Source organism: Trichosurus vulpecula, chromosome 5 (assembly GCF_011100635.1).
Source record: "Trichosurus vulpecula isolate mTriVul1 chromosome 5, mTriVul1.pri, whole genome shotgun sequence".
NCBI classification, from domain to species: Eukaryota; Metazoa; Chordata; class Mammalia; order Diprotodontia; family Phalangeridae; genus Trichosurus; species Trichosurus vulpecula.
The window spans coordinates 56344073-56360300 of NC_050577.1; the positions used below are offsets into that span (position 1 = coordinate 56344073).

At 39.1% G+C, this 16228-nt stretch overlaps 1 protein-coding gene across 1 annotated transcript in view; it reads right to left on the reverse strand.

Moving 5' to 3' along the window:
• CUBN (cubilin) overlaps positions 1-16228 on the reverse strand; it is a 299579-nt gene that overhangs the window by 53451 nt on the left and 229900 nt on the right. Inside the window, exons 56-57 of the mRNA XM_036760230.1 lie at positions 5554-5703; positions 172-372 (exon numbers count right to left, since the gene is read on the reverse strand). Of these exons, the coding sequence (XP_036616125.1) occupies positions 172-372; positions 5554-5703 (351 nt within the window). The remainder of the gene's footprint in view (positions 1-171; positions 373-5553; positions 5704-16228) is intronic.

The window sequence follows — 16228 nt, forward strand, 5'->3', positions numbered from 1 at the left end:
TAAGTATTTTTAGGGAAAACAGATAAGAAAACATAAGATTGTACTTAATGACTATTTTTTTCTAAGATCCATGAACCTAGCTCAGTATTGGTTCCATCTAAATCAGAAACAAAATGCTTCAAATGTGAGTTAGTGTTTGAAAAAGTAAATGAGATTATTATAGCTACTCACAAATTATTCTGTATGCTGCCTTGAATCCGAAGTCTGTGTTATGAGAGTTAGTGTAGAAGTTGAGTGTCATCGGGCCAGTGAGGCTTATGCTTCCTGGAATTTCATTACCACAAAATGTAGCAGTGGGTGTGGAGGTTGCCTGGGAACCTCGGATAATTTTTACTCCATCATTGACACAACTTCCACTTAAGGCTGAGGGCACTATTAAAAAAAAAAGCAAGATAGGTGATACTTAGCAGTTGAAACAGTGAAGATTAATACTAGTAAGCATGAAACCAAAATTGCAATGAAATTCAATGGAAATTCTTGTTGCTCTAGAGACATCGGTGTATCCATTAAGGGAATGAAGCACTGTGCATCATGTGCATTTCCATATCACTAGTGGTACAGTTAACACAGAACAACATTAAGTACCTGTCCAGGTAGTGGTGATCCAAACTGGCTAACTCGACCGTACATCCTCTCTAACTCAAATCATTGCACAGAATATGTCAATAAAGCAATGACCTATGATTTTTTCCTTGTAGGGAATCCCTCCACCAGCACAGATTACATGTCTATAATTTATAATCTTATAGGATTGTCTGAAGTTCAGAGTGGTTGGTTAGGGGATCTGTCCATAGTCAGTCATACGGTTATTAAGAATCAGGAACAGTATATAGACCAGGTCTTCCTGACTCCCAAATGAGTATGCTATCCTTTATAATAGAGTCCGTCTCCATGCTGCCTCTTACATGTCCCAATAATAAATGGGGTCATAGGAATCTAATGTGATGCATGGTGCATTTTGAAAATATATGCTGCTTTGCACACTAAGATGAACTCTGCTTCTTGCTGAAACAAAGGTGACACTGAGTCTCAAGTACAATAAGCAGAGGCTTGTTTAAAAATAAACAGGCTTGGGAACAGATCTGTGATTTCATTGATCCAGGGACCTCCAGGAGGATGAAACTCCTTCTTTATGCTTATGTAGGTAAGTAAACATCAAGATCTTCCTGGAAAGCTTTTTTTTTTTAAAAAAAAAAGAGAAAAAATAAGGGCAAGAAGCCTGAGAGGGATAAGGAAGACAGGCAGTAATGTCACCTACTCTTCTTTGGTGACAGAGGCAGGGGAGGGGGGCTTCAAGTTAACTCTATGGCTATGAACATCAGCTCTTACTGAAGAGTCCATAGGTGGAACCAGCTGCTTTTCTGACTGATTTGTCAGTACACATTCAGGGATCCACAGTGTCTCATACAGATTGCCAAATTATAGAGACAACTCTCATAGCAGCTATTTAATTTAAAATCAGAGTATTGTTAAATTAATATACCATCAGAAAACTGAGGTCATTTTTTTTCTAAAAATTTATAGAAAAACTCTACTTTCCTTACAAATAATGTTTTTTTAAAAGGTTACTGTTAGCTTAAGTGTGGTGTTTATTATATACTAGGGCAAAATAATTTTGGAAAGGAAAACCTCACTAAAATTATGTCCATTGTGTTAGTAATGAATCTATTGCCCAAAGTAAGGATTAGTTGTCAAACAAGAAGGAATAATGAGAAATCAATACAATTAGAACATTTTAGCAATAATCCTCAACTTCAGAATACATAAGACAAAGATGCTTTTAATTTGAAATTCTCTTCCTCCTCATGTCCACCTCCTGACTTCCCTGGCGCTATCTCAGTTTCCTCATCTATAAACGAGGAGACTGCATGTGATGGCATCGAAGGGCCCTTTTAACTCTAAATCTGTGATCATGTGATCCTATTGCCAAATTACATTTACAATAAGGTATTGCAAAATGAATCTACTTGAAACAGCTGACAAAGCCAAGGGAGGATGCCAAGTGGTTGAACAATACCATCTCAGGGCTGGCTTGTTGGGCTTTTGTTGGTTTGTTTTGACAGTTTAAATGAAGTAAAAAAGTAAAGTGACAAACATGCCAGATGGCACGACATAACCTTACCGCACGCATTGGATTGAAAAATACAAATATTAACAATATAGAATCCCATGTCACCTTGGGGTTTCCTTTTCATTAAACACATAACATATAGCAAAGAAAACAGATTTTATGACCAGCAACATAAATTAAGGAAAGAATTAACACTTTCATTTCTAACTGCCTTATATTTCTAATTTTCTTTCTAATAGGCATTTATCCTGGGTGATCCACCAGAGGACAGAAGGTAATTATGGAGAGATGGTAACCCAGTCTCCTCCCTTTGTCTTAGTCTCTTTTTGACTAAGTGGCTTGGTACTGGCCGAAGTAGTTGAATGTCTTGCCTAAGGTTACTGCCCACACAGTTACTTAAAATGGTTCTACAAGAGCAAAAGAGAATCGGATGTGGCAGAAGGATCTGACCTTCCCAATTCACTGTGGGCCACCTAGTTGGATGGAAATACCAGTCCTATGTATATGATACAACTTCAATGAGTCATGAGTATTCAGAATTACCACATCTCCAGTCACATCTGATTCTACCATGTGAATGTAGACAGAACCACAGTCTTTATCTTTTATTGACCATGTGAAGTAAGATCTCAACCCTAATTCAACCACTTAGGATATGTATATGTATATATGTAAATTTTGTGGTAACACTATGGCATATAGGATAGAATGCTTAACTTGGAGGGAGGAGACACGAACTCAAATCCTACCTCAGACACTCACTACCTGTGTGATCACAGGCATATCACTGAACTTCTCAAAGTCTCAGTCTCCTTGTCATAATTTTCAGAGGAGTTGACAAATTTTGATGAAATAGGGTACGCTACCAAAGAATGCTGATATTACGTGTTAAGGTTGATTTCATCTGTCATCTTGAAACAAAAAACAAAAGTTTTCAAATGTGCATGTCTATTGTAATTTTTAAACAATTCCAGTTAAATTTAGTATTTGAGTAGAAAGAAGTTGCAAAGATGCTTTGGACAGATTTTTGGTGTCCCAAAAGTCTTACTGTCACTTAGACTGCTCTAAGACTTCTGGGACACCCTGCATAGTGAGTGAGGCCACTAGCACTGGGGGATGTGGTACAGAAAAGGATAGAGATACTGACACAAACATAAAACAAATAGGTTATGCTAATGGTAAAAAAAATTTTTCAGTCAGAGTGTGATCAGTCCTGACTGAAGAAGACAGGGATAAAAGTATTTTACAAATGAGGTACCTCATGTAGGACTGCTACATACCTTATAATATAGCTTATATTACATCATAAAGTATATTATAATATAATATTATATTATATAGCTAACATACTTCTATCGCACTTTATGGTCTACAAAGTGCTTTTCACATTTATCTCATGTAACCCTCACAGCAACCACGTGAGGAGAGTGCTAGTATCACTATCTTTACAAATGAGAAAACAAATGAGTACTATGGAGAAGGTAGCATATAGAAGAACACATGCAACTATAGTCATAAAAATACTCATAGTAACATTTATATTCTGCTTTAAAGTCTGAAAAACACTCTTACATTTTATCTAATCTTATTTTCATGGTAACCCTGTGAGGTAGATGTTATTATTTTCCCATTTTACAGATAAAGAAACTGAAGCATAGTGAGGTTAAGTCACACAGCTAGGAAGTATCTGAGGTGGGATTTGAACTTAGGTTTTCCTGATTTCCACTGCTCTATTCACTATGCCTCTTAGTTGCCAATTATCAAAACACAAGTCATATGCTTGGAGCTAGAAGGTACTGTAGAGATTGTCTAATTCAACCCCTCATTTTATAGATGAAGAATCTGAGGAACAGACAGATCCCTTACCCAGTCACACAAGGGAGGAGCAGTGTTGGAAGCCTGATCACCTGACTCCAAACTTAGGGCCACCTACTCTGGGAGCATCCCAGTACCCCTCTGCTGATTTGGCATGGATGGCAATGTCCTGGAGGACAGCACACATCCCTTTTAGTAAGGAGATGTCTTTATAAGAAAACACTGCTTATAGTGGTATTTTCTGACTCAACAAGGCTTGGTCTTCTGTACAACCTTTCTGGGAGAGGCATGCTTTCTTTCCTGTGACCTTGCCTATCTCTTATACCCAATGAAAAAAAAGTGGGAGAAGGGTGGGGACAGCCTCTGCAATGAAAATATTTGAACTTGCTCAGGAAAACAACATATCATCCTGTTTGTACGAGGGAATTTGAGGCTTCTAGTTAATGACTCTTTGATCTTTCTCCCTCCCTCCCTCCTTCCCTCTCTCCCTTCTCCTTTCTCTCTTTCTCTCTCTCTCTCTGTCTCTATCTCTCTCTCTCTCTGTCTCTCTCTCTCTCTCTCTCTCTCTCTCTCTCTCTCTCTCTCTCTCTCTCTCTCTTTCTCTCTCCTCTCCCTTCTTCCCACCCTCCCTCTCATTCTTACCATGTTGTTGGTATTTAATAAACATCAATAATAAAGGCTGCTTTTAATATAACTGGAAAATAAGAAGGAAAGTCCTTTTTCTTTGCCTTTTAGGGATCTGTCAAGGGTCATCAAATGTATGCTTAGAAACTATTCCTTGAGAAGCCTTCAGATTCTGAGTACTTAAAAGTCTTATTTTTTTATTGATTTGTTTTTATATCGCATTGATTTCTGAATATAATCTTCCTCTTCCCCTATGCAGCAAATAATTGCTTGTAACAAAAATTTTAAAAGGAAACAGGACAAAAGCAGTTCAGTCCCAGCTCTGTCTGATAGCATGTGAACCATTCCACACCCTTAGGCCTGCACTTCTGCAGTGATGGGAGTCAGGTGCCTTTTTTTTCCAACTCTTCCCCAGGCAAGTTTGATCATTTTAATACACAGTATTCAGTTTCATTTTTTCCTTCTATTTGCCTAGTTGAGTCATTGTGCATACTGTTTTCCCAGGTCTACTTAATCTTCAGTTCCCATAAGTCATCGGATTCTGAGTATTTATCATGGCATAATCGTATCATATAACAATATCACTCAATGATCATTTGAGCTTCTCTGTGTCTGGGAGGATTAGTTAATTCACTGGTGGAAACAGAAATCCTTTACTCTGGAAATCCTGAATGTCTGCTTTTGGGAAATGTATGTACTTGTGCATCCAGGAGGTTCCCAAATGACACTCCATTTCTACCACCAAAAAGAATTTTCTTCATGGTAGTATTGTTTGGGATATGGTCACATTTGAGCACAGGATCTTAGATATAGATCTGATAAAGGTCTTAGAGACCATTGAGGCCAACCTTTTCATTTTACAGCTAAGGAAACTGAAGCCCAGAGAGGTTAGGAGATTTTCGTATGGTCACACAACTAGTATCTGAGGCAGGGTCACAAGTATTGGATCTTTGCAGAATAATTAGCCACACCTAGTCAGAAGTGTAGACCTTCTCCACTGTGGAAGGCCAAAGGAAACCAAACAAAAAGCAATGAGCACGTACCTTCTAGGTGGAAAGACTGGAAATCCAAGAGGACGATAGCTTGCGCATCTGCCTTGATGATATAGTTGCAGTTCATGTTGTTACCGTACTGACTTGGATAGTTAGGAGAAACAATGTAACCTGAAGGGCTCGTGAAGTTAGCTCCACACCCTACATGGAGACAAACAGGAGTAAAGACTTCACTAATGGCGGGGCTGTCCCATCCATCTTCAGTTGGATTAGTGAAGATGGGAAAGGGCTAAGATCCTTGGACTACCTTGTGTCCACAACTGACCACACAATCCAGGCACTGGGCTCCATGATTAAGGAACCCAACAGCACCAGGAGGAGAACAAGTTTTCTGTATAAGGAAAAGGTTGTGGGGTTTGATGGGTTAAGCAATGAAGAGAGATCTCACTATAAATGCACTGGGTAATCCCGGGCTAATCTCTTGTCTAAATGTCTTATTAGGAATAAACTCACTATTTCTCCTTCTTTCTTTTCCCTGCTTTCTCTTCCTCCTTTCCCCCTCTTTCTTCTCTCCTCTCTACCTCCCTCCTCTCTGCCTTCCCCTTCTGCTTCCCGCCTCTCCCTCTTCCTCATCTGAACTATCTGAGTAGGGAACAAGCTCCCTCCAAGTGAAGAAATTCCTTCTACTAATGAAGATCAGCAATGGTTCTGTAATTTAGATTTTGTTAACCTCTCAGGGCCCTAGGAAACTCTCTAAGATCACTTACCTTAGAGGGGTATATTTATGAAAATGAAAACTGACAAAAATATTTCATAACTTATGAAGATGAATGTTGATAAAATAATTCATAACAGTGTCATAGATTTTATACATGTAATTTATAATATATGTATCTGTACATATCCATATCTATTAAAGAAATTCATTCTGTTAATAAAACTAGATTAAGACTGTTTTTTTGTTACCCCATTATAACTGTGCTCCAAAGACAACATTAGCTGTGGGGGGAAAATGAAGAAGAAAAACTCCCTCTTATTTCCTGCTTCACTCTCTTATTAGCTAACTCATTACCTTCCATGATCCTGTAAGCAGAATTACTATGCTTAACTGAACTGTGAGATATAGGAGGAATATAATCCACAAAAATCAGGGGAAAGCCACAGTCTGAATTTGGTTTGCAAAATTCCGGACTTCATTTCTTCCCTTCCAAACTCCCTCCTTCCTTCTTCTTTTTTATTTATTTAATATTTTAATAGTTTTAGTTTTCAGTATTGATTTTCACAAGAGTTTGAATTACAGATTTTCTCCCCATTTCTACCCTCCCACCCACTCCAAGATGACATATATTCTGGTTGCCCTGTTCCCCAGTCAGCCCTCCCTTCTGTCACCCCACTCCCTTCCCATCCCACTTTCCCTTACTTTCTTGTAGGGCAAGATAGATTTCTATGCCTCATTGCCTGTGTATCTTATTTTCCAGTTGCATGCAAAACCTTTTTTTTTGAACATCTGTTTTTAAAACTTTGAGTTCCAAATTCTCTCCCTTCTTCCCTCCCCATCCACCCTCCCTAAGAAGGCAAGCAATTCTACATAGGCCACATGTGTATCATTATGTAAAACCCTTCCACAATTGTTGTGAAAGACTAACTATAGTTTGCTCCTTCTTAACCTATCCCCCTTTATTCAATTTTCTCCCTTGACCCTGTCCCTTTTCGAAAGTGGTTGTTTTTGATTACCTCCTCCCCTATATGCCCTCCCTTGTATCCTTGTATCATCCCCCCCTTTTTATCTTCTTCCTCCTTCTTTCCTGTGGGGTAAGATTGAGTGTTCAGATCCGATGAGAGCAAGATTTACTCATTCCCCCTCACCTGCCCCATCTTCCCGTCCTACAGAACTGCTTTTCCTTGCCACTTTTATGTGAGATAATTTACCCCATTCTATCTCTCCCTTTCTCCCTCTCTCAATATATTCCTCTCTCATATCCCTCAAGTTGATTTTATTTTTTTAGATATCATCCCTTCATTTCAACTCACCCTGTGCCCTTCAGCTAGACTAATACTGAGGTCTCATGAATCATACACATCATCTTTCCATGTAGGAATGTAAACAAAACAGTTCAACTTTAGCAAGCCCCTTGTGATTTCTCTTTCTTGTTTACCTTTTCATTCTTCTCTTGAGTCTTGTGTTTGAAAGTCAAATTTTCTATTCAGCTCTGGTCTTTTCACTGAGAAAGCTTGAAAGTCCTCTATTCTATTGAAAATCCTATTTTGCCTTGGAGCATGATACTCAGTTTTGCTGGGTAGGTGATTCTTGGTTTTAATCCTAGCTCCACTGATCTCAGGAATATCGTATTCCAAGCCCTTCGATCCCTTAATGTAGAAGCTGCTAGGTCTTGTGTTACTCTGATTGTGTTTCCACAATACTCAAATTGTTTCTTTCTAGCTGCTTGCAGTATTTTCCCCTTGATCTGGGAGCTCTGGAATTTGGCGACAATATTCCTAGGAGTTTTCTTTTTGGGATCTTTTTGAGGAGGCGATCTGTGGATTCTTTCAGTTTCTATTTTACCCTCTGGCTCTAGAATATCAGGGCAGTTCTCCTTGATAATTTCTTGAAAGATGATATCTAGGCTCTTTTTTTGATCATGGCTTTCAGGTAGTCCAATAATTTTTAAATTATCTCTCCTGGATCTATTTTGTAGGTCAGTGGTTTTTCCAATGAGATATTTCACATTGTCTTCCACTTTTTCATTCCTTTGGTTCTGTTTTACACTATCTTGATTTCTCATAAAGTCACTAGCTTCCACTTTCTCCAATCTAATTTTTAAGGTAGTATTTTCTTCAGTGGTCTTTTGGACCTCCTTTTCCATTTGGCTAACTCTGCCTTTCAAGGCATTCTTCTCCTCATTGGCTTTTTGGAGCTATTTTGCCATTTGGGTTAGTCTATTCTTTAAGGTGTTATTTTCTTCAGTATTTTTTGGGTCTCCTTTAGCAGTCATTGACTTGCTTTTCATGGTTTTCTTGCATCATTCTCATTTCTCTTCCCAATTTTTCCTCTACTTCTCTAACTTGCTTTTCCAAATCCTTTTTGAGCTCTTCCATGGCCTGAGACCAGTCCATGTTTTTCTTGGAGGCTTTTGATGTAGGCTCTTTGACTTTGTTGACTTCTTCTGGCTGTATGTTTAGGTCTTCTTTGTCACTAAAGAAAGATTCCAAAGTCTGAGTCTGAATCTGAATCTGTTTTCACTGCCTGGCCATGTTTCCAGCTAACTTACTTGACCCTCGAGTTTTTCATCGGGGTATGACTGCTTGTAGAGTATAGAGTACTTTGTCCCAAGCTTGAGGGGCTGTGCTGTTGTTTTCAGAGCTACACAGCAAGCTCTGCCACACCAGCGCTACTCCTCCCCCAAGAACTGCCAACCCAGACCAGACTCAGATCTAAGCTGGCTCTGTACTCCTGCTCTGATCCGCCACTTAATTCCTCCCACCAGGTGGGCCTGGGTCCAGAAGCAACTGCAGCTGTAGTTCTGTAGGTGTACCACCTCTGCTGTCCCTGAGGCAGTGACTGAACTGCGAACTCCTCTCACTCTGTCCCCCGCAGTTTTTCCCACTAAACTTCTCTGTTGTCTTTGGTGTTTGTGGGTTGAGAAGTATGGTAACTGCCACAGCTCTCTGATTCAGGGCGCTAGGGCCTGTCTGGTTGGTCTGGGTGCAGCCCGCTGGGCTCTTCTCTGCTCTGCTCCCAGCTCCGTGAGATAGACCTTACCCTGTGACCATCCAGGCTGTCCTGGGCTGGAACCCTGCTTCCCTCCACCATTCCATGAGTCCTGCAGTTCTAGAATTTGTTCAGAGCCTTTTTTTATCGGTGTTTGGAGGGACCTGGGTGGGAGTTTTGCAAGTCCCTGCTTTCCAGCAGCCATCTTGGCTCCGCACCCCCTCCTTCCTTCTATAACTCATCTCTTTCATTGCTCCCAGCAAGACTCTCTGGTCTCAAAGGTGTCATTCTTCAGCTTCTCTCATTCCCTCCCTCAGTCATTCTTCCCAAAATTGATGTATGCTGAGTGTCCCTTCTTGTTCTCCTTGGAATGAGGGAGACATGAGAGCAATTATTGCCTCAAACACAAAAAATCTGTACAAAAGATCTGTAAAATTGGAATTGTAACAGGACCTACCTCCCAAGGTTCTGAGAATCCAATGACATATATTGTCCATAAAGCACACTGAAGACCTTACAATGCTTTAGATATTGGCTATGATTATTAATACTGTTTTTGTTATACTTGCAAGAAAATCTCTCATTGAATTTCAATTCTTTTGAACAACAACTTGCTCTGCCTGGAGTCCAACCCCTAGCTGCTCCCCTGACTTTCTATTCTAACTGCATGTAACTACCCTAGCTCTGCACCAAAATTGCATTTAGCCATGAAACTCCGTTGTTAATATGGTTGACTATTAAGTTACATCCTGGTTTCATGCTTTTAGTTTGGCATATGTATTTATACACTCATAGGAGTTCATATCCATGCCTTGATGAGAACTTGAGAGTCTAAATCACTCTGTATCCATTTCACAGATGAAGAAATTTATGGGTTACACAACTAATTAGTAGCAAGTTTGGGAGTAGTCTCTTACTCCTAGACATGTGCCTTCCCCAAAGTTTACAATGTCTATCTCCCTCACTTAACTTAATTGTTTCTGTCCCAGTTAGCCTAAAATTTCAGTCTTCTGGAAGTAGGGTGTTCTGTCTATGCTATTTTGCTCCAGTACAACATGATCCTAGAAATTTGGTATACTGATATTTGGGATGTCTGCTGTCACTGAAAAACTCATCGCTTGCTATAAGAAATGATGAGGTGGGGGTGGGGAGTTAGAAAAAACATGGCAAGACTTATAGGATCGATCAAAGTGAAGTGAGAAGGACTGGGACATTGTGCACAGGATCTGTAATACTGGGACAATGATCAATTGTGAAAGACTTGGATACTCTGAGCAATGCAATGATCCTAGACAATTCCAAAGGCCTGATGATGAAAAAACACTATCCACCTGCAGAGAGAGAACTGATGAACACTGAGTGTACGCTGAAGAATAATTTTCTGACTTCATTTTTCTTGCTTTGTTTGAAATATGGCTAATATGGAAATATGTTTTGCATGATTTCACATGTATAATTGATATCATATTGCTTGTCTTCTCAGTGGGTGGGAGAGGGGATAGGAGGAAGGGAGAGAATCTGGAACTCAAAAATTAAAAAGAATGTTAAAAACAAATATTTTTAAGTTAAAAAAATACCTCATAGCTTTCTAATTCAATCTCTAAAAGGGGATTCACCTAAAACATTATAAAAAATATCTTACAGTCTAGGAGGTGGTCATGGTGCCTCAGTTTCAAGGGTAGAACTAAAAGGCTATTCTTTGCCTGAGACTGGGTCTCCACACCAGCTTTGGAGAGGTTTATAATGATTGAGTGGATAATCTTTATACTTCATCCTGCCTCTTTGAATTTCTACCTCATGCCCAGAACACACTGCCTTCACCTATCTACTGTTGCAATTCTTCTCTTTCTTCTAGGACCAATCCAAGGACCACATCTTCCATGAAGTCTTTCCTGATACTCCCACTCCAGGCTGCAAGGGTTCTTTTTTGCCCAATTTCTTAGAACTCTTGGTCTACACTTCTCTGTGCTTATCCCATTCTACTCTATATCATATGTCCATATCATAGGTATACAAAACCTACATTTGCTAATTGTAAGTTTTCAAAAAGTAGGAACCATGCCATTTTTCATCTTCATAATCTAGCATTATACCTTGATAATACTAGATTCTTGAGAAAAAATTCATTTAATTGAATTAAGCTTCAAGTATATGATTTTTAAAGATGACATTTTAAAGCAGCTTTCAAAGCAAACGAATGCCCCAGGTACAACTGTGCCACCAGCAGCTGTGGTGCCAAAATGCCCGGAGATGGCCAAATGCCACAGAGAGTGAAAAGAAAAACACGGGCCAGGCGGAAGAGTAAAGAACAGCTCCGTTTATTTAACTGAGGGACAGGGCTTATATACCTTTTAGGCAAGCAGAATCAACAAATCCATGTGGGAGACATTCTCAAAATGCAGGACTTCCTTGTGCTTTTGTTCCCCTTTTGCCCTAAACAATATTGTGTTAATAGCCCACGGGTGGTATTTAGCACGTGTGTGCATGGGGGTATTGGAGAGAGCATGTGTATACAGAGGAGGCTTGAAGAGCCTTTATCCTGAGCAGCACATGTATGCTGAGGGAGGGATGGAGAGTTATCAGCCCAAAGGCAAGAACAGGCCTCTGGCCTGTATCTTATCCCAGAACGGACTTTCTCAGAGCTGGCCCTCTACACTAAACTTGACTTTTTCCTTTATTATTTCATTCTAAATCATCTTAGATTGTAGTCAAAGATTCTTCCCGGTGATTTTTCTTTAAAGCACCCCACAAAATCCAGCTGTTCTACAGGCAGATGATCCAAAGTCTTTTCTAGAGCTTCTGCCTTCCACTGTGAGCTAGCTCAGTGACAAAGTATCTTGGGGATGCTTTTTCTCAATGGACAACTTTCTGGTGAAGTGGGGGGAAATACTGGATTTAAGCCAGAGAACTCTGGGCTACTTAAACCCTTGTACAAATTATTTAATTTCTCTGGTCCTCAGTTTCCTCATTTGCAAATTAAGAGGGTGAAACTGGTCTACAAAATGCTTTCTAGCTCTAAATGTAGGATTCTTTAGCACACTGCTCCTTTAGCTTGAGCTGAACTACTCCCGGACAAGGCCTTATTTTATCTTTTCAATCTCCTTGTTTGTTCTCTGGGTAGCTGTATCATTTCTCAACATGCAACAGAAAAGAGATAAACAACTACATAGAAGCAAAAAAAATCTGATGTCTAATTTTTTCGAGTCAAAAGGAATATTTCCCTGCCACATAAGGAGAGTAATAAAACAGCCATTTTTCTTCTCCTCTTCTTTCTCAAGTCAGAACCCATTATGTTTCATTCATTAGTAAAGTTACACATTAGCTGTGGATAGAAGATCCTCCTAGTGATGATCTGGGATAACAACTCCCTCACTTTAACTGAATCGTATACCTGACAACAGAACATTTTCAACATAACATTATAATAATAAATGTTTAATAAATTATGATTCTTTGTCAGACCATGTGGATTTCATCAGATAGTTTCCATGGATTGTTTCATGATCAAAAAAACTCAGAGTGTTTTTATTAGGGTAATACTGCTTGTTCATTTAATTCATTTTGTGTATTTTCTGTAGGAGTATATAGAAGTATACTGCATTACTAAAGACAAAACCAAGATCATATAGATCAGGCCATTACTCTACTCTTGCAAGGATGGTTCAAATTCTTTTGTTGTGCCAGGTTTTTGGCTCTATGGAACCTAAGCTCATAGAATCAGAGGGAGCTATAGAGGCACCAAGTTCAACTCCTCTTGATTTTAGAGATAGGGAAGCTGAGGCCTAGTGATGTGACGAAACTTGCCACATGTTGCATCACCGCCATGTTCTCTGGCACTAAGTCTAGTGTTCCTTCTACTACACCATGGCGATTCCTTAGGTTGGGCTACCAGTGGGTTCTGAGAAATAGTCTCAACATACAGAAATCTTGCCTTGGGAGCAGGGATTTGTTTGTTAGTTTTCTGAAAGATTCTTTGAAGTGGCACAGAATCCAAACCTATGGGAACAGAAACCCAAACTAAGGAAGGGCTGGTGCTAAGGAACGTTAGGGCATTTCTTTAAAACCTGGTGAATGGTTCCCACCCTACCACAAAACATACAACCTTGAATCATAGTACTTCAAGAGGAAGTTTTACTTTGAAACTTGAGTAAAAAATATTTCAAGAGGAAAAAAGCCTAATTGGATTTTAACTGCCAGCTGAAAAGAGGGATTGATTCAAATGGGCTTTTAATCACCATCAGTTCTCCAAATGACTACACAACTCCAGAGAAATCCAAAGATTATATTTTTATTCAGAGTGATGAGTGTTTAGAATGTAGGATTCAGGGTACTTTATCTTCATTGCTGGTGTTATTTTTTTCTTGTTAATACCAAAAGATGCTAATGTAAAGCACTAGTCTTAGCACTGTGATCTGACCAATACTGGCACAGACCTCTCTTTCTTTGAGGGAGCAGCTACAGTCAGATCTTGAGAACTTTTATCTGTAATGGAGGGGAGCAGCAGATACTAACAAATCTAGGAGGACAATCTGTTGCTTCTTTCCCTAATAAGGGAGTGGGCTGAGGGGAAGGTATATGCTTCTTAGAGTGAGCAACAGGGTTGGGTTATGCTGCCACATCTTCACCAAACTGAGGACCACATGGGGGTGATTCCAATACATTACACCCAAGGAAATGGAATAGTTTAAGAAAATACTTTGGGATTAACTCCCTTTGTCTTTCTCTGCCCTCTCCCCGATCTCCCAGTGAAGCTCAAATGTTTTTTGTTATTTACCTTATGCTAGAACAGGGGCTCATAACCTGGGGTCTGTGACCTTTAAAAAATATTTTGATGACTTTATTTTAATATAATTACTTTCTTTTCTGAGCCTATGCATTTTTATGCATTTACAAATATTCTCAAATAAGAAGCGATTCATAAAATTCATTATCAAAGGGGATCATGACTCAAAAAGGTCAAGAATTCTTGCTCTACATTAAAAAATGTAAAATGGATAATTTTAATTATAACAAATTTAAAAGGTTTGGCACAAATAAAACCAATGCGACCAAGATTAGAAGGAAAGCAGTAAACTGGGTGGGGGGGGAGTTGACAGCAAGTATCTCTGATAAAGGCATCATTTCTCAAAAATATAGAGAACTGATTCAAATTTATAAGAATACAATTCATTCCCCAAATGATAAATGGTCAAAGGATATGAGCAGGTAGTTTTCTGACAAAGAAATCAAAACTATGTATGGTCAGATAAAAAAATGTTCTAAATCACTATTTACTAGAGAAATACAAATGAAAACAACTCTAAAATATAATTCATACCTAACAGATTGGCTAATATGACAGAAAAGGAAAGTGTTCAATGTTGGAAGGGATATGGAAAAATTGGGATTAATGTACTGTTAGTGGAGTTGTGAACTGATCCAGCTGTTCTGGAGAGCAATTTGGAACTATGCCCCAAAGGCTATAAAACTGTTCACACCCTTTGATCTAGCAATACCACTACTAGGTCTTTATTCCAAAGACAGCAAAAAAGGTAAAAGGACCTATTCGTACAAAAATATTTATAATAGCTCTTTTGCAGTAGCAAAGAATTGGAAATTGAGGGGATGTACATCAGCTGGGGAATGGCTGAACAAGCTGTAGTATGTGAACGTAATAAAATACTATTTTGCTTTAGGAAATAACAAGCAGGATGATATAAAAAAACCTGGAAAGACTTACATGAAATGATGCATAGTGAAGTGTGTAGAACCAAGAGAAAACACTGTACACAGTAATAGCAATATTGTACAATGATCAACTAAGTGTGAATGATTGACATGGCTATTGTCAGCAACATAATGATCCAAGATAATTCCAAAGGACTCAATTTTTCACTTTATTTTTTGTGTGGGGTTTTTTGGTCTTTCTTTCACAACATGACTAATATGGAAATATGTTTTGCATGATTGCATGTGTATAATCTACATCAAATTGCTTATCATCTCAGAGAGGAGATGAATGTTAAAAATTGCTTTATATGTAATAGGGAAAAAATAAAATATTGTTTAGAAAAAGAACTCTTGCCCAAAAAGAACACAAATATTTGTCTGTGAGTAATAGTTTCAGAATTCTGAGAAGGAATCACAACAGTGAGCCCATAGTCCATTTGAATTAGGGGAGCTGCTGCATGGAGGAACACTCCTTGAACTATCTGCAGATAATTTTCAGTGTAAATCATTTATGTGTTAACCTAGATTTCATTTAATTCAACCAATCAGGACACCATTGTGGTTTTAAAATTCTTCCCTGGTGATATGGAAGAATTTTACAATCTGTCATGCTTTATATAACCCTCCAACCTTCTGGGGTGAAGTGAAGAGGCTTTTTTAAAATGATAATATTATTATCCAGAACTACTATAGTTCTGTAAGACACATGTAAGATATCTGGAATGAGAAGGTTCAAACAAACAATAAGCAATTGTTGTGTGCTTAAGGGACATACGAAGTCTGGGCCATTGTCCCTGTCCCCATAACTATAATACACAACAACGGATGATAAAAGGCACACAGGCGGTACAAAACAAAGTGCCATGTGAAATCAGAGGGCTACATTACAAACTGAGAATCAGGGAAAGCTTCTTGCAGTTGGGTTCTAAAGGATGGACAAGGACCCAACGGGCAAAGAAGGTGGAATGAGAGCTTTCATGGTGTCAGGAGCAATGTCAGAAAAGGCATGGAGACAGGAAAGCACAGGGCCCTGATGCTTACTGCTAGACCTCCCTACTGCTGCCCATCTGCTTTCCTTCCCCTCCAGCGGTCACCTGCCTGGTGTCTGTACCCTGCTTCTTGAACTTGATTTTGTATTTGCATTTCACTTGCTCATACTTCAGTGGGCTTATCTCCTGGTTCCAGACTTCCCTTTAGACACTTGTTACCTCTGGAAGGCCAGACCCTTTTCAAGCTTTGTCTTCTTGAATTCTAAGAAGGGCCCTCGAAATTATTTGGTCCAACCTGTACCTGACCAGGAATTCCCCC